Raw genomic sequence first — 25,532 nt, 5'->3', positions numbered from 1 at the left:
TATATGTAGAAGAATTTTACCAATTTCCAGTACTACCAGAAATATAAGGCAAACTGTATCCACTATAACTTTGTGGCATTGTTTTCTTATATTTTTTTCTTTTCTTGAATTTGGGCACAAAGTAGCAACTTCTACAAGTTTTGCTTTTATGTGTATTTACTTAATTCTTATCTTTACTAATCTTGGGAATTTATAGCAAGATATCAAATGCAAATGCTTTATCCTGTTTTCAGTAATAGGAAGTTTTTAATTTTTTTCTAAATTTTCAAGTAATTCAGTAAGTATTATCCATACCATTGTTCTAAAAATTTTCCCTTTTTCCTTTTCTAGTTTTTTTATTTGACCTAAACTTTAATCACTTATTTGCATGATGGGCTAATAATATAGACCCCTGAAAAGACCCACAATAATATGTTGAGAAATTTATAAGGAAATTACATACTTTTTTCATATTTTGATTTTTTAAATTAAAGAAAAACTATGAGATTTATTTGGAAAGTAAGTTATAATTTGTATACTTTAGGGTAGGGTTGTAGCATAGAATATGGGAGAATTAGGAGAAATTTTCTTATATGCTCCTATGTATAATGATGTATCCAGAAAAAATATAAATTTATGAGCAGTTTTCACTATTACAGTCTATGAAACCTGATGTGCATTGTGATTATTATTGCTATGAAAAAGATACTAATAGTTACCTTGTATTTTATCTTGGCAGATGGTATATTGTTCTCTGACAGATTTTCAGAAAGCCGTCTATCAAACAGTATTAGAAACAGAAGATGTGTCTTTGATACTTCAATCTTCTAAGCCTTGTACCTGCAGCAGTGGCCGAAAAAGGAGAAATTGTTGTTATAAGGTAAGCATTTCCGTACGATATCCTTACTATCTTGCTTTTGATTACAGAGTACTGTATTCTAATAGTATCAAAGTAAGTAGCAGATAAAATAACTTTTCCTCACATGGTTCTTTAGTTTTAGTAGCTGTAATTTAAGAAAAGGGAATAATTTTGCAAAAGATTTTACAATATCAAATAGTAATCACAGCAAAATACAATATTCAGTATCTTTTCAAAAAACTAGTTTTTAAAAGTAGCTCCAATTTTATATCTTCCCTTTCAACTGTTACTGGGAAGTATCCTGCTTTAATCTTGAAATTTCATTTCATTTCCAGTAAATTTCTCATTATCAATGGATAATACTTCCTCTTTGATAGCAGGCTTAAAATATTCTGATCTGAGAGTGAATGTTAATTTAAAAGAAATCAGTACAGTAAAGTATTTTATTTTTATTTGGAAACAAATATTCATTTATGCTTTTTTAAAAAAATCTATGTATTTCCTGCCCTTTTTTCACCTTGCTACTTTATTATCGACTCATATCCACATGCATAGAGGGACCATAAGTAAATATTTATCTAGATTGGTATTTATTCCATATCTCATTTATTTTGCTGACTTTAACCACTTCACATTTTTGTAATAGCACAGTTTCCTAGAAAACTGGAATGGGTGAGCGGAGAGAGTAAAGGCTTCTATGTAACACCATCACCACACTGTAGAGTTTTATGACCAGGAACCTCTTATGGCAGCATTTCTATCACTGTGTATACTTCCTGGAATGAGGACTTTCTCCCCTCTTTTATTAAAAACATCATTGTGTATGTTTCACCAAAACTACGATTCCACATTAGTGATTCATGGATATTTTGTCTATCAGTTGACCATTATTTTCTCAGAGCGTATGGTGCCAATAGTAACCGGATAATAAGTATTATTGTAAGTGGCATATTTTGTGATATAAGTAGTTACATAGCCATGTTAGTCCCTTGCTTATTTTTATTTTCTGTACTTTTCTGGTTACAGACCAATTCACATGGCGAAACAGTGAAAACCTTGTATTTCAGTTACCTTGCAGTCCTTCAGAAGGTAGCTAACCATGTTGCATTACTGCAGGCTGCTAGCACCTCCAAACAACAGGTTTGGGTTGACTTTTTAAGTTTCTTTGTGATGCTATTTGGTATAAGTATTCTATATTTGGTATAAAATTTCTTAGCCAAATACCCTTAAGTTATTTTTGTATGAAATTTAAGAGGTAACTGACTTGCTTGTTTTTTTAATTTAGGTGTCAAAGAAGTATATGCACTTAAAATTTTAATCAAAGTGAGAAAAGTTAACCTTAAATTAAAATAACTTTTTTATGCCTCTGATAATGTTGATATATTTATTTTCCTAACATCTTTTGATATAATTACTAATTAAAGATATTTGATGAGTCAGTCCTAATTCCACTAATAATGTGTCTAATTACATTTATCTTATCTACTGGATTAAAATGAGGATTTATAATAATCTGTATATTAAATATTAGGAGTGCTTCCCAAACTAGCAAAAATCAGTAATTTCAAAATTTAGGCATACATGCAGTCGTTTACTTTAGTCATTTCAATTGTGTCTTATTCTAAAGCACAATGTAAATAAAAAAGATCTTTTTAAAACTTCTTTATATAATGATTTTACATTTTCTTTTTGTGTGATAGGCTTGAGGCTGTTCAAATGTAATTTTAAAAGACTGCTCTTTGGGAAGTATTCAGTTCCTTATTTTGGAAATCTTTAAAAAAAGTTAACAGCAAAATTAATAGCTATATCACTATCTCAGAACTCATCAAAGCCATATATGATTAACATATCACTTTAAGGTTTTCTGAATTAGAAAAGGTAAAATCTTCAACCTAGGAAGGAATGTATATTCCTTCTAAATAGATTTTTTTCTTAAATGATTTCAATTTATACAGGTTTAAATTGTGTTGAGATTTCTTTTCTCCTACCTTTTCCCCTTAAGGAAACACTTATCAAGAAGATATGTGATCAGGTATTTTCCAGATTCCCAGATTTTGTGCAGAAAAGCAAAGAAGCAGCCTTTGAAACACTTTCTGACCCAAAATACAGTGGAAAAATGAAGGTAAGTATTCTTCTTTCAGTTTGCATACATGCAAGGATGATATACAATATATTTATCAAATGGTATGACAGGGACACCAATTTATCAGAACAGATGCCCAATCATTCAGAAGAGATAGTGACCAAAGACAACTGGTATAATTGTATCAGCTCACTACGAACCCTGCGTATGATAGATTTCTCAGTTAGTAGTAGTTATATCAAGTGTACTTCAAACTTTCCTTATTGATGTATTGGATTCATGCCCTGTTAAAAATGTATGCTGTCACCACATATATAATATCTTGTCTTCAAATGTTTAAGAAAGTAATCTACCAGAAATAAAAATGTTAATGCCAAATAAGAGGATGAGGATAGCCAGTAGTTCCAAATTTGAGAAAGGAACTAACTACTTGAAGAGTTCAAGGTGGACAGGGCCTCTATGTCTAGACCGAATTTTCTGGCTCTTGTTTTTACTTGCCGACCTAGATTGTAAGGTTGCTAAATCTCATTTGTGGCAAGTGGACATTTGCTGTATACCAGAAAACTGACCTGTTGGTGCTGCTCTTGATGGTGTATTACTGAGGGAGGGGTGTGAAAAGTAAGGCTAGGTTCTCCAAACATATCCAGGCCTTTGGGCATTTCTTGTGACAGCTGTGTGAAATACAGCTTCAAGCCACCTTGCAATAGAATTTGTTTGTTTAACCCTTTAATAACTATCAAGAAACTATTTATGGATTCAGATTTTTACAGAACAATTCCCAATTATTATGTTTTAATTAAGAAAAAATAAATTATTTCTTTTGGCAAAAAATAAAAAGGAAGTAATTTAAAATAGTCAGGTTTTTTTCCCCTTAAAATGCACGTATTCTTAAAACATAATGTACATAAGCACAGAATAGTTTAGTTTGCTTGCACGTCTAAATTCAATGAAATAAAATAAAAGCTAGGAAGAGTACCTTAAAAACTTGTGTATTTTTTTTACTGAGATGTAATTGACATCTGACATTGTATTAGTTTTAAGTGTATAATATAATGATTCGATATATATATGTGTATATTGAGAAATGACTGCCCCATTAAGTTTAGTTAACATTCATCACAATACATATTTACAATGTTTTTTCTTGGGCTGAGAACTTTTAATATTAGCCACTTTCAGGTATCAATGTAGTATTGTTAACTATAGTTACCATACTGTACGTTACATCCCCAAGAACTTATTTGTCTTATAACTGGAAATTTGCACCTTTTGACCACCTTCACCCATTTTACCCACTCCCCACTCCCTGCTTCTGACTACCACTAATCTGTTCTCTGTACCTATGAAGGTTTTTTCTTTTTAGATTCCACTAAGTAGGATCATACTGTAATTGTCTTTCTCTCTCTGACTTATTTCACCTAGCACAGTGCCCTCAAGGTCTAACCATGTTGCCACAATGGCAGGATTTCCTTCTTTTTCGTGGCTGAATAATATTCCTTGTGTATTTTACACACACACACACACACACACACACACACACACACATATATGTATCACCTTTTCTTTATCCATTCAGTTGTCAATGGACATTTATATTGTTTCCATAGTTTGTCTATTGTAAATAATACTACAGTGAATCTGGGGAGGTGCAGATATCTTTTCAAGATTGGTTTCATTCTTTTGCACATGGCTGTCCAGTTTTCCTAGCACTATTTATTGAAGAGAGCCTTTCCCCATTGTATATTCTTGTCTCCTTTGTTGTAAATTAAATGACCATATATGCACAGTTTATTTCTGGGCTCTCTATTTTGTTCCATTGATCTATTTGTCTGTTTTATGCCAATATCATACTGTTTTGATTATTTTGGCTTTATGATATAGTTTGAAATCAGAAAGTGTGGTGCTTCCACCTTTGTTCATCTTTCTCAGGATTGCTTTGGCTTTTTGGAGTTTTTTGTGGTTTCATACGAATTTTAGGATTGTTTTTTTCTACTTCTGTGAAAATCATCATTGGAATTTTGATAAGGATTGCACTGAATCTATAGATTGCTTTGGGTAGTATGAACATTTTAACAATATTCTTCCAATCCATGAGCGTGGAATATCTTTCCATTAATTTGTATCTTATTCAGTTTCTTTCATCAGTGTCGTATAGTTTTCAGTGTACAGATCTTTCACCTCCTTAGTTAAATTCATTACTAGTTATTTTACTTTTTTTGATGTAAATGTAAATGGGATTCTAATTCCACTTTCTGATAGTTCTTTATTAATCTACAAAAATGCAGCTGAGTTTTGTATATTAATTTTGTATCTTGCAACTTTACTGAATTTATATATTCTGACTTTTTTTGGTGGAGTCTTTAAGGTTTTCTGTATATAATCTCATATCACCTGCAAATAGTGACAGTTTTACTTTTCCTTTCTGATTTGGATGCCTTTTTTCTTCTTGCATAATTGCTCTGGACTTCCAGTACAATAAAAGTGGCAAGAGTGAACATCCTTGTTTTGTTCCTAATCTTTGAGGAAAAGCTTTCAGTTTTTCATCATTAAGTATGATATTAGTGTGGGCTTATCATATATAACCTTTATTATGTTGAGGTATGTTCCCTCTATGCTCACTTTGTAAAAATTGTGTATTTTTAAAATAAATAAGTTTGTGTTAGAGAGAACAGCCTATGATTTATTATCACAGCAAATAATTCAAATCTAACAATATTTCCTAACAATAATATTTTTGTCATCCATATTGACTTTTATTTAATTATTTTTAAATTGAGAAATGTAAAAAGCCCAGTTAGTTTAGAACTGAGCACTTATAATCCTATAATTTAAGCCAATAGAATATTTCCAGAAATCATGGCCTTCTCTGAAAACTTCATTATTCATGGCTATTTATTTAAATTTTATTCATTGTGATTCTTCACTAAAAATTTACCACTCTTGAAATTAAATGGAATTTTATTACTCTGTACTTTATATTCTTATATATCCATTAACTATATGATTTAAAACATACTGTTAGAGTTACTTATTTAGGAATAACAGTGTTTGATTAAGATAATTATTACATTTATTTTTATTATGATTTTTAGAAGGGAATTATTTCCAGAGGCTGGGTGTGTGTCTATATGAGAAGGAAGCCTGTACTTTACTTGTTTTGTGGGAGAACACCAATAAAACAGAGACTGATGGTAGTAAGCTAGGGATATGTTTTCAAGACTGTGTTTCATCATTTGATTAGCAACATCATCTCATGATCTAGTAATACAAAACTTACAGGCTTATAATGGAATTATTTCCTGTGGGGTTAAGAACTCCAAATTGCATGTACTTCTTGAATTCAGGTGATAAACGATCCTAGATCTGCTTCTTTTATTATATTTTAGCTGGCAACTGCAGTTTATTTGTGGACATAATACCTACTGTACCCATCATAGCCTCAAAGCTATACTTATGAACTCCAGCTCTTTCTCTTAAGTGCCAAGGTCGTTTTTGACCTCAACTACTATTCAAGGGGATGGGCACAAAGTTGCACTCATTCCCCTGATGAGAAGCCTCATTTTCCCTTTAATTCCCTTGGGAAATGCCACAGAGTCTTATTGTGGAGGGTGGAAACAAGACTAGGAAACCCAATTTAGTGCTGTTGGAATCATACAAGGGTCATGTTCATCTCTAGGCCTGACTAATTTGAGAAAAATTAGATCTAAGATTCATTAGCTGTGAACATCCTCAAATTTAGGATTCCCTTACAGGTGGATTGTCTTGTTCTGTGGAGGACAACTGAGTGACAAAACATTGGGTCTGTATTATTAAGACTCCAACTATAGTGACCACACTGTTATTTCTGAAATTTTTAGCTTATAGTTATTCATTTAACTAGTAAGGTTTTTTTGGGGGGTTTTTTGTTTATTAACTAGCCTAATAAAGACCTTCAGTTCAAAAACATTCACTTTCCTTATTACTGTTTTTTGCTTTTACTATAAAATGTTCAAGAATACCTGAAATTGTAATAGGTATGATACCCTCAAACAATCAGAGTGGATTTCTGTGCATCATATCCTTGTCTTAAAATGTTAATGTCTGTAAGAGAATGATAAGACAAGCCACAAACTGGTAGGAATTTATTTGCAAAACAATAAGGGACTGGTATCTAAAATATACAAGGAACTCTTAAAACTCAACAATAAGAAAATAAACAATACAATTTAAAATACAGAAAAGATCTGAACAGATATTTCACCAGAGAAGATATACAGATGACAAATAAGCATATGAAAAAATTCCCAACATCACATGTCATTAGGGAATTACGAATTAAAACGAGATATCACTAGACACCTATGGCTAAATTCAAAACACTGACAACACGCAATAGGAACTCTTATTGCTGGTGAGAATGCAGAGTGGTACAGCCACTTTGGAAGACAGTTTGGCAGTTTCTTACAAAGCTAAGCATATTCTTACCACACGATCCACTAATCATGCTCCTTGGTATTTACCCAAATTAGTTTAAAACTTATGTCTGCATAAGAGCCTGTACACAGATGGTTATGGCAACTTCGTTTGTAATTGCCCAAACTTAGAAGCAACCAAGATGTCCTTCAATAGGTGGATGGATAGACAAACTGTGGTACCTCCAGGCAATGGAAAATTATTCAACAATAGAAAGAAACAGGATATCAAGCGACAAAAAGACACAGAGGCACGTTGAATGCATATTGCTAAGTGAAAGAGCCAGTCATACATACTGTATGATTCCAACTATATGACATTCTGGAAAAGGCAAAACTATAGAGAAACAAATCAGTGGTTGCAAGGGATTTACAGGGAGGGAAGAATAGATGGAGAATAGGGAACTTTTAGGACAGTGAAACTATTCTGTATAATAATGTAGTCATGGATGCATGTCACTATATATTTGTTAGGACCCATAGAACTGTACAACACAAGTGAACCCTAATGTAAACTATGAACTTTAATTAATAATAATTCATCAGTATTTATTCATCAGCCAAATATATCATCCTAATGCAATATGTTAATAATAAGGGAAACTGTTCAGGGAAGAGGCTGAAGTGGGGGGAGGAAGGGAGGGAATCTGGGAGTTCTCTGTATACTCAGTTCTTCTGTAAATCTAAAATTGCTCTAAAATATATTAATTTTAAAATGTTAATGAATTATGTGAAATTCAAATGCACATGCTTTATTCAGTTATTTTATTAAAAAATAAAGCTAATACAATTAAAATTTACTTTATATGTTCTCCAAGTATCAATGTTTACCTGATCTGTGACATTTTAATTTACCATTTGCTTGGTTGTCTGAGTAGCATTTTTTTTTTTTTCAACTCCACAGCTTTTTTTTTTTGAGATTGTTGCGTAGAGGTCAGAGTTAGCACAATGTCTTTTCTTGCTCAACTATTAAGAATTTTATGTTGAGTATAAATTTTTTTATTTAAAAGTTTAAATGTTTATCATTTAATAAATAAAATTAGTTGTTTATTGTATAGTTCAGTAAAACCTTATACTTAGTACAGAAAATTCCTTTTCTTTCCTTTGTGGTTTGCTTTTCCACAGTGTTCTGGAGCTGTCATTGCCAGAGTGGAAATGCCTTTTTAAAAATAACAGTACTACTCTCATACACAGGTTTTGGATTATTTGTTTCCTTCCTAAAAGCGCTGCATATGGGGGCAAATTATTGGCATTTTGAGGTCAAAATCAAATCTGGAATTCAGGGCTTACTGTAAATAGAGAAACGGGAGAAAATGAGGAGAGGTGTATATCTGACTGATTATTCTGAGAAAATAAATATCAGAACTTTTAGAACCTAGGTGAAATTAAACACATTTTATTATATCTATCTAGAGAAAACTTAAATACTTCCTAAAAGGAATGCTGCTCTGTAATTTAGTTTCTGAACATATTGTAAGTATAAATAAAGTGTATTTTGGAAATTAAATTAATCCATTTAAATGCATCCCATAATCTAAAATGCTTCCTTTTTATTAAAACCAGATGAGATGAAATAAAAGTCTTTGAGAACTTTACCTCATTATTAACAATATGATGATGAATTTCATGTAATATCTAATACTTTATTTCTCTAACTTGGAAAATATGAAGGGAATTATAAAAGATAACTGAAATTATATTGTATGAAAGTAATTTTTAAGAAAATTTCAAGTGATGTTTATATGTATATAGTATACTTTTTGTTGAAACTGGTTCACTGATGTTCTCTGGTTCCCTTCCAGGTCCTTCAGCAGCTTTTAAACCATTGTAGGCAAAACAAAGATAAAGTTCTTCTTTTCTCCTTTTCCACCAAGGTGAGTTTTGTCTGAAGCATATTCTTGATTGGCTCAACCCTAATTCCTGAGGCATAAAGTCTAAGAGATAAAACAGCATCCAGCCACATTTACTATCTTATGTATCTTCTGTAGGAAATGGTAATGAGGTAAGAAATTTTAAGAGATACTAAAATTTCAATTATATCAGAGTTGCTTACTGTCAAATAGCAAACTCAAAGATAGATTTCTAATTCTCTGTTGATGTTTTTGTTAATAATTAAAGTGTTCTTTAAGACATTTAAGAAATTTTAGAATGTGGAAAATAGCAAAAATAATGTAATATATTTACATAAATGAGTTAGCCAATACTTTTCTTTTTATTCCGTTTTAGTTTAAAAAACTAAAAATTGATTTTTTTCCCCTGAAAGATTGATTTTTTCTTTTTTTAAAACAAAGGTTGCTGAACACTAAAGTCAGTTTCAGTATAATGGGAAGATATATGTGAGTCAGAAATTAGAAAAATATTTGTTGCTCTTGTAATTATAAGAAATTGTGACCAGCAATATTAATACTTAGTAAAGCTCATCTCTATAATGGTATGAAACTTATTAAACCATGAATTTGTCTTTGCACGTCTCTGTATCTTTCCTTTAGTTGCTTGATGTGCTGCAGCAATACTGTATGGCATCTGGGCTTGATTACCGACGACTTGATGGAAATACAAAATCAGAGGAAAGAATCAAGATTGTGAAAGAGTTCAACAGTACACAAGATGTTAACATTTGCCTTGTCTCCACAATGTAAGAAAATAAAATTTGATAACTTGATTTTTATCTAATTGCTTTTAAGATTTAAGGTAATCTTTAAACTATTACTGGATTTTCAGTGGTTATGCTTGTATTGCTTTGTTTCATTTAGCTTTAAGAAGAAGAAACAAAAATGCTGTTAATTTTGACTGAAATAACAATATCTTGAGTTTTATCTAAACTTTTCTCTCAGTTCCCTTATCACTGAATTCTCTTTATATGTCTGGCTTTATTTTTTTTTTATTTTTATTTTTTGCGGTATGCGGGCCTCTCACTGTTGTGGCGTCTCCCGTTGCAGAGCACAGGCTCCGGATGCACAGGCTTAGTGGCCATGGCTTACGGGCCTAGCCGCTCTGCGGCATGCGGGATCCTCCTGGACCGGGGCACGAACCCGCGTCCCCTGCCAATGCAGGCGGACTCTCAACCACTGTGCCACCAGGGAAGCCCTGGCTTTATTTTTTTTAAATCCAAAAAATGGATGTTTCCTCAGAAATTTTCTGTACTGTTTTGACTCATGTCTTGTGGTTAGAGCAATCAGACTTAATTGCATAATCAAGTTATTAATCAAATAGCTGAGAATGATAGGTAGCAGTGGTTTTCGAACTGTGATCAAGGAGCTCTTGAGAACCCACAGTGCTTAGTGGGCCAGGAGTTTCCCTCCTCTGTCTCTACCTGGTCTCAAGCAGAGCAGCTCAACATTTATAGGTTTTATAAAAGTTAAATCAGTTCTAACACCTATTTGTGAATCTCTCAATAAACTTTTTAAGAAATACACTCACTTTAAAGAAAGATTTGATATAAACACCTAAGATTAATCCCTTTTGGGGGGTAACAAATCTGTAACTTTCAACATCTAATGTAATAAGTATTTTATAGATGTGCTTCCACTATCTTTCAAAAAGAATTTCAAAGGACTTTTATTTATTTATTTATTTATTTATTTTAAATTGAAGTATAGTTGACTTACAGTGTCATTTGTATTAGTTTCAAGTGTACAGCACAATGATTCAGTTATATATATACATGTGTGTGTGTGTGTGTGTGTGTGTGTGTGTGTGTGTATATATATATATATATATTCTTTTTCAGATTCTTTTCTCTTAGAGGTTATTACAAAATACTGAGTATAGTTCCCTGTGCTATAGAGTAGATCCCTGTTGGTTATGTGTCTTATCTCTAGTAGTGTATATATGTTAATCCCATTGTCCATCGTCTTAATATATCCGTCCCCTCCCTTTCTCTGTGAGTCTCTTTCTATTTTGGAAAGTTCATTTGTATCTTTTTTTTTTTTTTTTTAGATTCCACATGTAAGTGATATCATATGATATTTATCTTTCTCTGTCTGGCTTACTTCACTTAGTATGATAATGTCAAGGTCCATCCATGTTGCTCTAAATGGCAGTATTTCATTCTTTTTTATCGCTGAGTAATATTCCATTGTGTGTGTATATTATATATATATATACCACATCTTTATCCATTCATCTGTTGATGGACAGGTAAGCTGCTTCCATTTCTTGGTTATTGTAAATAGTGCTGCAGTTAACACTGGGGTGCATGTATCTTTTCAAATTATAGTTTTCTCTAGATATATGCCCAGGAGTGAGATTGCAGGATCATATGGTAGCTCTATTTTAGTTTCTTAAGAAACCTCCATACTGTTTTCCATAGTGGCTGTACCAATTTACATTCCCACCAACGGTGTAGGAGGGTTTCCTTTTTTCCATGCCCTCTCCAGCATTTATTATTTGTAGACTTTTTGATGATGGCCATTCTGACTGGAGTGAGGTGATACTTCATTGTAGTTTCGATTTGCATTTCTCTAGTAATTAGTGATGTTGAGCATTTTTTCATGTGACTGTTGGCCATCTGTATGTCCTCTTTGGAGAAATGTCTGTATAGATCTTCTGCCCATTTTTTGATTGGGTTGTTTTTTGATATTGAGCTGTATAAGCTGTTTGTATATTTTAGAAAGTAATCTCAGGGGACTTTTAAAATAAACATATAAAATACAAAAAATGGAAAACTAAGTCAAAATAAAAATTACTTTGGGAACTCTCTGGCAGTCCAGTGGTTAAGACTTGGCACTTTCATTGTCATGGTCTGGGTTCAATCCCTGGTCAGGGAACTAAGGTCCCACATGCTGCACGGCGTGGTAAAAAAAAAAGAAAATAAGAAAAAAGAAAAAAGAATTACTTAAAATGAGGAATCAAGTGTTATATATGATGAGTGAGCTACTTAACTGTTGAGCACTAAAGTTCTTGAATTCTTGCAACTAAGGCCCAAGCAGAGAAGCTCTAGATTTCCATTTTCCTGTGAATGAATTCAAGAAGTAATTTCACACATAAGTCCTTAAATACAAAGTATTAAATGACATAGAATCCTGTCTTGAGCTAAGTTTTATAAGACACACATAAGCATTCTTATTTTTTGAATAATGTTTTTTTAAAGTAATATCTGCAAATCAATCAATGTGATATACCACATTAACACATTGAAGAATAAAAATCATATGGTCATCTCAATAGATGAAGAAAGAGTTTGACAAAATTCAACATCCATTTACCATAAAAACTCTCAGCAAAGTGGGTATACAGGGAACATACATCAACATAATAAAAAGGCCATATATGAAAAACCCACAGCTAATAATATACTCAATGGTAAAAAGCTGAAAACTTTTCCTATAAGGTCAGGAACAAAAGAAGGATGCCCAGTTCTCACCAATTCTATATAACATGGTACAGTGATTCCTAGCCTCAGTAATCAGATAAGAAAGATTAAAAGGCATACAAATTGGAACAGAAGAAGCGAAATTGTCAGTATTTGCAGATGTCATGATTCTACATATAGAAAACCCTAAAGACACTACCAAAAAACTATTAGAACTAATAAATAAATTCAGTAAAGTTGCAGGACACAAAATTAACATACAGAAATTTGTTGCATTACTATACCAAATAACGAACTATCAGAGAAATTAAGGAAACAATTTTATTTACAGTTGTGTCAAAAAGAACATAATAACTAGGAATAATTTTAACTAAGGAGGTAAAAGATATGTACACTGAAAACTATAACACAAATATGAAAGAAATTGAAGACAACACAAATAAATGTAAAGGTATACCATGTTAATGGATTGGAAGAATTAACATTGTTAAAATGTCCATATAACCCAAAGCAATCTTCATATTCAATACAATCCCTATCAAAATACCCATGACATTTTTCACAGAACAGATAGTCCTAAAATTTGTATGGAACCACAAAAGATCCCAAATAGCCAAAGCAGCTTGAGAAAGAAGAACGAAACTAGAGGTGTTATGCTTCCTGATTTCAGAATCAAATGTCTGGTACACAAAGCTATAATAATCAAACAACATGGTACTGGTACAAAACCAGACACATGGATCAATGGAACAGAGTAGAGAGCGCAGAAATAAACCCACACTTACATGGTCAATTAATCTATGACAAAGGAGCCAAGAATATACAGTGGGGAACAGACAGTCTCTTCAAAAATGATATTGAGCAAATTGGACAGATACATGAAAAAGAATGAAAGTAGACCGTTTTCTAACCCCACATGCAAAAATAAGCTCAAAGTGGATTAAACTTTTAATGTTAGACCTGAAACCATGAAAGTCCTGGAAGAAAATATAAGTAGTACACTATTGGACATCGATCTTAGTAATATTTTTTGGATCTGTCTGGGCAAGGACAACAAGAGCAAGAATAAACAAATGTGACTACATCAAACTAAAGAGCTTTGGCACAGTGAAGGAAACCATCAATGAAATGAAAAGGCAACCTACTGAATAGGAAAAGATAACTGTAAATGATATGTTCAATAAGGGGTTAATATTCTAAATATATAAGGAACTCGTAAAACTCAATATCAAAAAAAACAATCCAATTAAGAAATCAGCAGAGGACCTGAATAGACATTTTCAAAGAAGACATACAGATGTCCAGCAGGCACATGAAAAGGTGCTTAACATCACTAATCTTCAGGGAAATGCAGATCAAATCAAAAAGAGGTTATCACCTCATGTCTGTTATCAAAAAGACAAGAAATAACAAGTATTGGTGAGGATGTGGGGAGAAGGGAACCATTGTGCACTGTTGGTGGGAATGTAAACTGATACAGTTGCTATGGAAACCAGTATGGAGGTTCCTCAAAAAATTAAAAATAGAACTGTCACACAATCTAGCAATTCCACTTCTGGACATTTATCTGAAGAAAATGCAAAACACTAATTTGAATAGATATATGTATCTCAATGTTCATTACAGCAGTATTTAGAATAGCTAAGATATGGAAGCAACCTAAGTGTCCATTGATAAATGAAGTGGATAAAGATTACACACACACACACACACACACACACATATATATACAATGGAATATTACTTAGCCATAAAAAGAATGAAATCTTGCCATTTGTGACAACATGGATGGACCTAGAGGTATAATCTAAGTGAAATAAGATGGAGAAAGACTAGTACCATATGATTTCACTTATACGTGGTATCTAAAAGACAAAACAAAAGAACAAACATAGCAAAACAGAAACAGACTCATAGATACAGAGAACAAGCTAGTGGTTGCCAGGGGGGAAGGGGTGAGATAGGTGAAGGAGTTTGAAAGGTACAAAATAAAGAAGTCATGGCGATGCAATGTATAGCATAGGAATATATTCAATTTTTTAAAAAGTCTTATTTATATGTTTCAAATCTAGCTGATCAGTTTTACATATATTTCATTTTTTATGGTTTCTAGCTTTTTTATTTCTTTAGTAATTTTAGTCATTTTTAAAAATATCTTTTTGAATGGCATTTTTGCTCTATTAACTCCTGTGCTTGGGGGGTGCTAATCCTTCTATTTGTTCTTCACTCTGGCTTTTGCTTATGGTAGATGGTTTCTTCACACATTTTGTAATTTTTTATTTTGAGCTTATCTTCAGTGGGGCTTCTTTCCTCTGTGGAAATCCTTTGGAGACTGGTTGTAGGAGTTCTCCGTTACTGTGATTTTACTTTGACTTCTTTGTTAGGCATCCCAAGCAGGACAAGAGAAGTTTTGGATTCCTGTTTCCCTATGACTGAATTCAAAGAGTGATTTGTTACCGAAGTCCTTACATTTGTTACATAAAGAACCTTGCAAGACATAATAAATCCATTCTTTAGCTATGTTTTTCAAAAGACATATGCTCAGTTTTTGTTTTGTTTTCCTTGTTTTGCAAAAATTTATATTTAATTTCTAGGTGTTGAAACAAAAGAGTTTCACACTGGCTCAGTCCATCATTTTTGCCAGAATCCTAATTCTTCATTATCTTTTAGTTTATCAGCTTTAAACAGCTTGGACACTTTGTTATGTTAGAGGAGGATTTAGTTTACTTACACTCCTCCCTCCCCATTTTCCACACACTCTTTACTATTTTTATTTTTATTATTTGTCTATAAATTACTTTTTTAACCTGAAATAATATACTTCAATCTTTGATTTTTAGTCCAGTAACTTTCTACAGTATCTTTTAAGTACTTGTAATGTGTAGTATTAGCATTAGCACACATCCACCCTTTCTTCTACTTTTGTCACATCATCTGTCAGCTTTTTTTTTTTTTTTTTTTTTTTTGCGGTACGCAGGCCTTTCACTGTTGTGGCCTCTCCATTTGCGGAGCACAGGCTCTGGACGCACAGGCTCAGCGGCCATGGCTCACGGGCCCAGCCACTCTGCGGCATGTGGGATCTTCCCGGACTGGGGCATGAACCTGTGTCCCCTGCATCGGCAGGCGGATTCTCAACCACTGTGCCACCAGGGAAGCCCTCGTCTGTCAGCTATTTTAACAAATAACTTTGTACGCCAGAATATATAGAAAGTAAATTTTATGTTTCTTTGAATATCAGCAAATGTCTTTTATGTGCTCTGTCACTTGCTACTTTGGCCAACTGTAGAATTCTAGATTGAAAATAATTTCCTCTCAGATCTTTGTGGTATTACAACATTGTTTTCTGGTATTTAGTGTTGTTGAATTTTTGTCTATTGCCAATCTGATTCTCCTTCCTCTTTGTGAACTCACAAGAGTTTCTCTTCATCTGTTGTATTCTGAAATTTCACAGTGATATTTGAGTCTTGGTCTGGGGTTTTAGTTCATTTATTTTGCAGGGCATAATCCGAGGGCTTGTATTTTTCAACTCTGGAAAATTCTCTTTGATTATTTCTTTGACAATGGCTTCTCTTCCATTTCCTTTGGTATTTCTCTCAGACACTAGGTTATCTGATTTTAGGGCTCCTACAATGATTCTTTTTTTTTTTCCGGCCGCACTATGCAGCTCGTGGGATCTTAGTTCCCCGACCAGGGATTGAACCCAGGCCCTTTGCTGTGAAAGCTCGGAGTCCTTACCACTGAACCGCCAGGGAATTCCCTACAATGATTCATTAAACCTCTGAACTTGGACTCTTACTTCATATTTTTATCTTTTTTGCTCTATATTCTGAAAAATGTCATTTTCTGATGTTATTATTTTATTTTAAATAACTGATTTTGTCTTTTTTTTTTAAGCCCTTGTTCTCTGAATTATCTTTATTCTGAAATGTCAACACCTTAAAGCTTTGCTTTCCATAATCATCTCATTCAATTAATTAAGGAAGGGTTATCTGGCATTTTTCCTTGGGTTGGGATTTTTATTGTAATCACTGAATTTATAAATGACTTTGGAGAAAAGTGACATTTTAATGCTATCGAACCTTCCTATCTACGAACATGGTATCTCTTATATTTAGGTTTCTCAGAAGTATTTGTTCAAGTGACTACTTCATTCGACCTTTTATAATAGTTAATACATAACAGTAAAATTTAATTCATTGACAGAATTTTTTTGTGGAATATTAAGATATGGTTAAAATATATTTTTTTACATATTTATTGACACAAAATAGAATGTGGAAGACCTAAGGAATGAATAGCCTGCATGTTTATTAGCAATCTATCTTAATACCATTCTTCAGCTTGAACAGGGCTATAGTCTAAATATTTTATTGCTTAAGGAGTAAGCCTTTGCTGTTATCCATATGAGAGGAGTGATACGTTTGAAAGTTTATGATTCTGAGTTGTATTATCGTCAAATAGAGAATCATCTCATCTCTAGAGATAGAGTTTAGAGATTATTTTTTTCTTTAAAAGAAACATTGCCTCTGCTTTAACTCGGGCAGTCTTAAGTTGTAACTTCAGAATATCTTTGAAGATTGTTACCTCAAGTGGTGACCTTCCTGTGACTCATTTAGGGCATCTGAAATAAATTCATGCATATCTTACTGACAAGAAGCTAACTGAACAGTTGACTAGACTTACTTTTGGTGTTAAGTGTTAGAAAATATTTCTTGATTTCCAATTTTATTTTGATATAACTGGTTGATTTTTCACATAACTAGTCTAATTATATAATCTTATGAACCTTGTTTCTTCAGAATTTTCCCCATCACCATAGTAGGCAGATAAACTTCTAACTTCTCTTCTACTTGTTGGGTATCTAAATCCCACCCACTTCCGTAATTTACCCATTTTTTAAATCCTTTCCCAAACTTCCTCTTTATCCCACCTAACTTCTTTCTTTGAGTTTAAGTCTCTGTGACATCTTTATGCTGTTGCCTCTAATAAATAATTTTCCAAAGGAGAAAATTCAATTTCTATTGAATATTGAACAAGTCAGGATACTTGGGTTTGAATCCAGACACTGGCCACCTCAGAGACCTTGAGCAAGTTAATCGGTATTTCAGATTCTTGATTTTCTCATCTGTGAAATGAGAATAATAGTTAGCTCATAGAGCTGTGTTGAGGATGAAAGAATAGAATATATGAAAATATCTTGCACATTCCTGGTATATAGTAGATGCTCAATAAATGTTAATTTTTTTCTATTTTGATAAAAACTGTATAAGAGAAGATTATTAACATTTTCCCTCCCTGGATGGTTAGTATCTAGTGTAAAGCATTATCGAAGTGTGAGTTACATGATGGTCTAAGCATCTGAAAAGGGAAAATCAGCAAGAGAAAGCCTCAGTAAAGGCTTTGAAGGTTGAGATTAGAAAAACGAAGAAAATGATTTTATTATTGGATTTTAATTTTACCTTCCCTTTAAAAAATACAAAATTTTATCATTATTATATAATAAAATAATTATTAAGTGTATGGTGTTTAGACCCAGAAAATTCAAAACATGAGAAGATAACAGTTATTTTTAGGTAAAATCTAATATGCTATGCAGGTAGCTGAAATCTTTAACTCAGTAGACAAGCATTTTATATATTCAGTTTTGCTAAAAGATACATTTAGAAAAGATATCTTTAGAAATAAACTTCATTCCAAAATGAATTATTTGTATTCTGACATGTTTTGACTGATAGAAAAATGAATCTATCAAATCCATTAAGCAATATCATATTTTAAAAACTGTCAAAATATACATATATCTTTCGTGGTTTCTTTTCATTGTATCTTTTAACCACAGGTCAATTAAATGAAGATAAAGCTTTGGCTTTCCAAAGAATTGAGGGGTTTTAAACAGGAATGGCATACTTAGTTTTCTATATTCTGTGCTTAGAATTATTTTATGTAATGTGGGGATGGATTTAAGGTCTGAGGTAAGGGAAGACAGGAAGCCACTGAAGTAATACATACAGGTGTGACATAAAAGCTTGACCTAGGGCAAGTGAAAATAGGAATGGAGAAAGGACTCATGAAAAAAACATTTTTGAGGTAAATTTGACAGGACTGGATATTGGTTGACTTTTTAGTTGTTTTATTTTATCTTTCCTCTAAGTCTGTTGGTGACAAATTCTCTTAGTTTTCCTTAATCTGAGAATGTCATGATTCCCCTTTCATTCCTGAAGGATATTCTTGCTGGATATAGAATTCTGGGTTGATAGTTCTTTGAGTACTTGAAAATGTACTGCTTCCTCCTCGCCACCTTGGTTTCTAATGAGAAATCCACTGTCATTTGATGTTTCCTTAAAAGTTGTGTATCATTTCTCTCTGACTGCTTTCAAGAGTTTAATTATGCTGTATTTTAGCATAGGTTTCTTTGGGTTTATCATTCTGGGAGTTCATGCAACTTTCTGCATTCTGTAAGTTTATCTCTTTTCCCAAATTTGGGAAGTTTTCAGCTATATTTCTTTCAATATTGTTTCAGTCTCACTCTCTCTTTTCTCCCAGGACTACAATGATAGAAGTGTTAGCTCTTCTGTTACTGTCCCTCAGGCCTCTAAGAATGTGGTTTTATTTTTCAGTATATTTTCTTTCTGTTGTTCAGATTGGGTAAATATCAATAATATTGAACTGCTCTTATGTTTATTGATTCTATCATCTGTCATCTCCACTGTACTATCAAGTCCATCCAGCAAGTTTTGTAATTCAGTAATTTTTCAATTCTAAAATTTTCATTTGGTATCCTCTCTTTCTTTGCTGAGACTTTCTATTTTTAATTGTTTCAAGCATATTTGTAATTATTTTTTGAAGCATTTTTATTGTGGCTGCATTAAAATCCTTGTCAGATAATTCCAACATCTGCTTCTTTGCAGTGTTGTCGTATGTTAATTGTCTTTTCTTATAGAAATTGAGATTTTCCTAGACCTTGGTAAGACTAGTAATTTTTTATTGTATGCTCGACATTTTGAGTATTATGTTATGAAACTCTGTATCTTATTTAAAACTTCTGTTTTACCCAGACACCATGCCAGCCACATGGGCTGGAAATCCGTGTCTCTTGCTTGACCTCTGTTGACACCCTGAGTTTGAGGCACTTCATTGCTATTTCTCCATGGCTTCCACCCACACTACAGAGGGACCTGGTTATAGCTGGGCAGAAATGAAAAGTTCCGGCTCCTCAATCAGTCTTCTCTGACACCACCCGAGTGAGAATGAGAGGTACCTCATTACTGTCAAAGGTGGAATTTAGTCTCCTCACTTAGCCTTTGCTGACCAGGTTAGGGTTGGAGCCACAGATTTTTTTCTGTGGTGTTTGCAAGAAAGAATAGGCTGTTCATTATCTAACATTTTTCTGTCTTAAAACTCTGTATCTTTCCTGGTTCTTTGGCTAAAGGAAGAAGGCTTTTCTTGGGGCTTTTTCGGTCTGTGACTGTTGGCTGCTGGCATTTCCAGTTCACTGGCTTCTCCAGAACCCAATCTGGGATATATTAGGCAAAAATAAAGCCAGGGAACTCACTGCCATGTCATTCCTTAGGTTTTTGTGGTCTCTAGCCAATTTGTGTTCTCTCTACCTTTCATAATCTTGTGTTTTATTTTATATATAATGCCTAGGGTTTTTAGCTGTACTTAGTGGGAGGAATAAGGAGAAGCACATTTTTTTTAAGTGTGTATATTTATTTAGCTGGAGTATACTAGCAGTTTTTAAAACTTATGTTAGGAAAATCTTCGAGAATAGTATTTGAGTATCCAAAAAAATGTAAAAACCAGCACAGCCTACTTACATGATCTCTAATGCTCAAATATCTTAGGGATATTCTAGAGTGGTACAAAAAAAATTGTTCCATAGCTGTTTTACTTGTGGCATATTGTGTTTTAATCACCTTACTTTTATAATGTTAATGTAATATTGTATTGATTTGGTTATAGAAACCTGGCATAATTGAGTTAGAAAGCAAAATTTATTTTTGCTGTTTTAATGTGCTCTTTTCTGTTTACTCCAGGGCTGGTGGACTAGGCCTCAATTTTGTTGGTGCCAATGTGGTGATATTATTTGATCCTACATGGAATCCAGCCAATGATCTTCAAGCAATTGACAGGTACAATGGTGACAAAATTTAAAGTGACCTGCAAATACTTTTAATCTAAAAATGCTCCTGAATTTTTTAGGTTGCTTACAATGTGACTGTCATTAGAAGATACGGAAGACCTTGTAAAAAAATTTTAAACTTTTATTTAAGATAACCCTGAACTTCTGAATCCAAATGACAGGCTGATAATAGCCATTAATTTTCCATTCATCTCAAAATCCCATTATTGTGACAAGATTAATTTAGAAGAAAGAATAAATCCCCAGTACTGCAGGAAAATAGAAAGGTCACTACTAGTAGATCAGAAGTTTTGAGAAACTCGTGGGAGAATTTTTATGATGAAGGAACCAGCAGAGAAAAGCAACAATCCCAAGTCAACAGGCGAGCACAGAGAAATTCAAGCATGGGTTCAGCAACTTCAGGATTTGGGAGTAGACTAAAGTACATCCTTATGGGAAATTAATTAATGTGCTGACTCTAAAACAAATTCTTCTTCCACACCTTGTACATAAAGAGGGATTAACCTATAACATGTGCTCCTTGATCAAAACTGAAAGAATCATTTCATATATTTTATAAGTAAGTGGGGAATGAGGCTGACAAAAGGTTCTTGCAGTGGATGTTTGGACCAGATCATAAAGCATTGAAACCCAGCTTTCTTATACAGTCCATTTCATCAGTGTCTTATAGTTTTCTGAGTAAAGTTCTTTTACCTCCTTAGTTAAATTTATTTCTGGATATTTTATTCTTTTTGATGTGATTGTGAATGGAATTATGTTCTTAATTTCTCTTTCTAATAGTTCATTGTTAGCATATAGAAATGCAGCAGATTTCTGTTTATTAATTTTGTATCCTGCAGCCTTACCAAATTCATTGATGAGCTCTAGTAGTTTTTTGCTGGCATCATTAGAATTTTCTATGTATAGTGTCATGTCACCTGTAAACACTGACAGTTTTACTTCTTCCTCTCTAATTTGGATACTTTTATTTCTTTTTCTTGCCTAATTGCTGTGGCAAAGACTTCTAATACTATGTTGAATAAAAGTGTCCAGAGTGGGCATTCTTCTCTTGTTCCTGATCTTAGAAATGCTCTCAATATTTCACCATTCAGTATGTTGTTAGCTCTGGACTTATCATATATGGCCTTTATTATGTTGAGGTATGTTCCCTCTGTACTCACTTTATTGAGAGTTTTTATCATAAATTGATGTTGAATTTTTTCAAAAGCTTTTTCCACATCTATTGAGATGATAATATGATTTTTATTCTTTAATGTGTTAACGTGGTATATCACATTGATTGATTGCAGAGATTGAACCATACTTGTGTCCCTGGGATAAATCTCACTTGATCATGGTGTATGATCCTTTTTTTTTTTTTTTTACTGTTTTTTCTCCATTTTCCTTTTTTTTTTTTTAATCTTTATTGGAGTATAATTGCTTTACAAGGTTGTGTTACTTTCTGCTCTATAACAAAATGAATCAGCTATACATATACATATATCCCCATATTCCCTCCCTGTTGCATCTCCCTCCCACCCTCCTTATCCTAACCCTCTAGGTGGTCACAAAGCACTGAGCTGATCTCCCTGTGCTATGCAGCTGCTTCCCACTAGCTGTGTTTTACATTTGGTAGTGTATATATGTCAGTGCCACTCTTTCACTTCTTCCCAGCTTACCCTTCCCCCTCCCCGTGTTCACAATTCCATTCTCTACGTCTGTGTCTTTTTTCATGTTTGCCCCTAGGTTCTTCAGAATCATTTTTTTGTTTTTCAGATTCCATGTATATATGTGTTGGCATACACTATTTGTTTTACTCTTTCTGACTTACTTCACTCTGTATAACAGACTCTAGATCCATCCACCTCACTACAAATAACTCATTTTTGTTTCATTTTATGGCTGAGTAATATTCCATTGTATATATGGGCCACATCTTCTTTATCCATTCATCTGTCAATGGACACTTAGGTTGCTTCCATGTCCTGGCAATTGTAAATAGTGCTGCAATGAACATTGGGGTACATGTGTTTTTTGAATTATGGTTTTCTCAGGGTATATGCCCCGTAGTGGGATTGCTGGGTCGTGTGGTAGTTCTACTTTTAGTTTCTTAAGGAATCTCCATACTGTTCTCCACAGTGGCTGTATCAGTTTACATTCCCACCAGTAGTGCAAGAGGGTTCCTTTTTCTCCACACACTCTCCAGCATTTATTGTTGTAGATTTTTTCATGATGGCCATTCTGACCGGTGTGAGGTGATACCTCATTGTAGTTTTGATTTGCATTTCTCTAATGATTAGTGATGTTGAGCATCCTTTCATATGTTTGTTGGCAATCTGTATGTCTTTGAAGAAATGTCTATTTAGGTCTTCTGCCCATTTTTGGATTGGGTTCTTGTTGTTTTTTGATATTGGAGCTGCGTGAGCTGCTTGTATATTTTGGAGATTAATCCATTGTCAGCTGCTTCATTTGCAAATGTTTTCCCCCTTTCTGAGGGTTGTCTTTTCGTCTTGTTTATGGTTTCTTTTGCTGTGCAAAAGCTTTTCAGTTTCATTAGGTCCCATTTGTTTACGTTTCTTTTTATTTCCACTTCTCTAGGAGGTGGGTAAAAAAGAATCTTGTTGTGATTTATGTCATAGAGTGTTCTGCCTATGTTTTCCTCTAAGAGGTTTATAGTGTCTGGCCTTACATTTAGGTCTTTAATCCATTTTGAGTTTACTTTTCTGAATGGTGTTACGGAGTGTTGTAATTTCATTCTTTTACATGTAGCTGTCCAGTTTTCGCACACCACTTACTGAAGAGGCTGCCTTTTCTCCATTGTATATTCTTGCCTCCTTTATCAAAGATAAGGTTACCATATGTGCATGGGTTTGTCTCTGGGCTTTCTGTCCTGTTTCATTGATCTATATTTCTGTTTTTGTGCCAGTATCATACTGTCTTGATTACTTTAGCTTTGTAGTATAGTCTGAAGTCAGGGAGCCTGTTTCCTCCAGCTCCATTTTTCTTTCTCAAGATTGCTTTGGCTGTTTGGGGTCTTTTGTGTTTCCATACAAATTGTGAAAATTTTTGTTCTAGTTCTGTGAAAAATGTCATTGGTAGTTTGATAGGGATTGCATTGAATCTGTAGATTGCTTTGGGGAGTATAGTCATTTTCACAATGTTGAGTCTTCCAATCCAAAAACATGGTATATCTCTCCATCTGTTTATATCATCTTTAATTTCTTTCATCAGTGTCTTATAGTTTTCTGTACAGGTCTTTTGTCTCCTTAGGTAGGTTAATTCCTAGATATTTTATTCTTTTTGTTGCAGTGGTAAATGGGAGTGTTTCCTTAATTTCTCTTTCAGATTTTTCGTCATTAGTGTATAGGAATACAAGAGATTTCTGTGCATTAATTTTGTATCCTGCTACTTTACCAAATTCATTGATTAGCTCTAGTAGTTTTCTGGTAGCATCTTTAGGATTCTCTATGTATAGTATCATGTCATCTGCAAACAGTGACAGCTTTACTCCTTCTTTTCCGATTTGGATTCCTTTTATTTCTTTTTCTTCTCTGATTGCCGTGGCTAAAACTTCCAAAACTATGTTGACTAATAGCGGTGAGAGTGGGCAACCTTGTCTTGTTCCTGATCTTGGTGGAAATGGTTTCGGTTTTTCACCATTGAGAATGATGTTGGCTGTGGGTTTGTCATATATGGTCTTTATTATGTTGAGGTAAGTTCCCTCTATGCCTACTTTCTGGAGAGTTTTTATCATAAATCGGTGTTGAATTTTGTCAAAAGCTTTTTCTGCATCTATTGGGATGATCATATGGTCTTTATCCTTCAGTGTGTTAATATGTTGTATCACATTGATTGATTTTTATACATTGATCAATCCTTGCATTCCTGGGATAAACCCCATTTGATCATGGTGTATGATCCTTTTAATGTGCTGCTGGATTCTGTTTGCTAGTATTTTGTTGAGGATTTTTGCATCTATGTTCATCAGTGATATTGGCCTGTAGTTTTCCTTCCTTGTGACATCTTTGTCTGGTTTTGGTATCAGGGTGATGGTGGCCTTGTAGAATGAGTTTGGGACTGTTCCTCCCTCTGCTATATTTTGGAAGAGTTTGAGAAGGATAGGTGTTAGCTCTTCTCGAAATATTTGATAGAATTCGCCTGTGAAGCTCTCTGTTCCTAGACTTTTTTTTGTTGGAATATTTTTTATCACAGTTTCAATTTCATTGCTTGTGATTGGTGTGTATGATCCTTTTAATGTACTGTTGAATTCAGTTTGCTACGTTTTGTTGAGGATTTTTGCATCTATGTTCATCAGTGATATTAGCCTGTAACTTTCTTTTTTTATGGTATCTTTGTATGGTTTTGGTATCAGGGCAATGCTGGCCTCATAGAATGAACTTGAAAGTGTGCTTTTGCAATTTTTTTGGAATAGTTTGAGAAGGATATTGTTAATTCTTCTCTAAATGTTTGTTGAATTCAACTGTGAAGCTGTCTGGTCCTACACTGTTTTTTGTTGGTAGTTTTGTGATTACTGATCCAATTTTATTACTGGTAATTAGTCTGTTTAAAATTTCTATTTGTTCCTGGTTCAGTCTTGGGAGATTATTCATTTCTAGGAATTTGTTCATTTCTTCTAAGTTGTTTACTTTATTGACATAAAATTGTAGTAATCTTTTATGATCCTTTGTATTCTATGGTATCAGTTGTAACTGTTTCATTTCTGA

The 25,532-nt window shown here is 33.4% G+C and overlaps 1 protein-coding gene across 7 annotated transcripts in view; it reads left to right on the top strand.

Moving 5' to 3' along the window:
• Positions 1–25,532, top strand: part of ERCC6L2 (ERCC excision repair 6 like 2) — a 158,518-nt gene that overhangs the window by 56,461 nt on the left and 76,525 nt on the right. For all 7 annotated transcript variants that reach the window (XR_012332448.1, XM_033857844.2, XM_019940413.3 and 4 more), the window contains exons 7-12: positions 719–859; positions 1,865–1,978; positions 2,841–2,960; positions 9,175–9,246; positions 9,862–10,007; positions 20,723–20,818. Coding sequence is in view for 6 of the 7 variants with exons in the window: in XM_033857844.2 (XP_033713735.1) it covers positions 719–859; positions 1,865–1,978; positions 2,841–2,960; positions 9,175–9,246; positions 9,862–10,007; positions 20,723–20,818 (689 nt within the window). In the remaining variant the exon portion in view is untranslated. The remainder of the gene's footprint in view (positions 1–718; positions 860–1,864; positions 1,979–2,840; positions 2,961–9,174; positions 9,247–9,861; positions 10,008–20,722; positions 20,819–25,532) is intronic.

This window comes from Tursiops truncatus, chromosome 6 (assembly GCF_011762595.2).
Source record: "Tursiops truncatus isolate mTurTru1 chromosome 6, mTurTru1.mat.Y, whole genome shotgun sequence".
Classification (NCBI taxonomy): Eukaryota; Metazoa; Chordata; class Mammalia; order Artiodactyla; family Delphinidae; genus Tursiops; species Tursiops truncatus.
The sequence above is the reverse complement of the archived record's forward strand: the minus strand, read 5'-3'. Positions and strand labels throughout refer to the sequence as shown.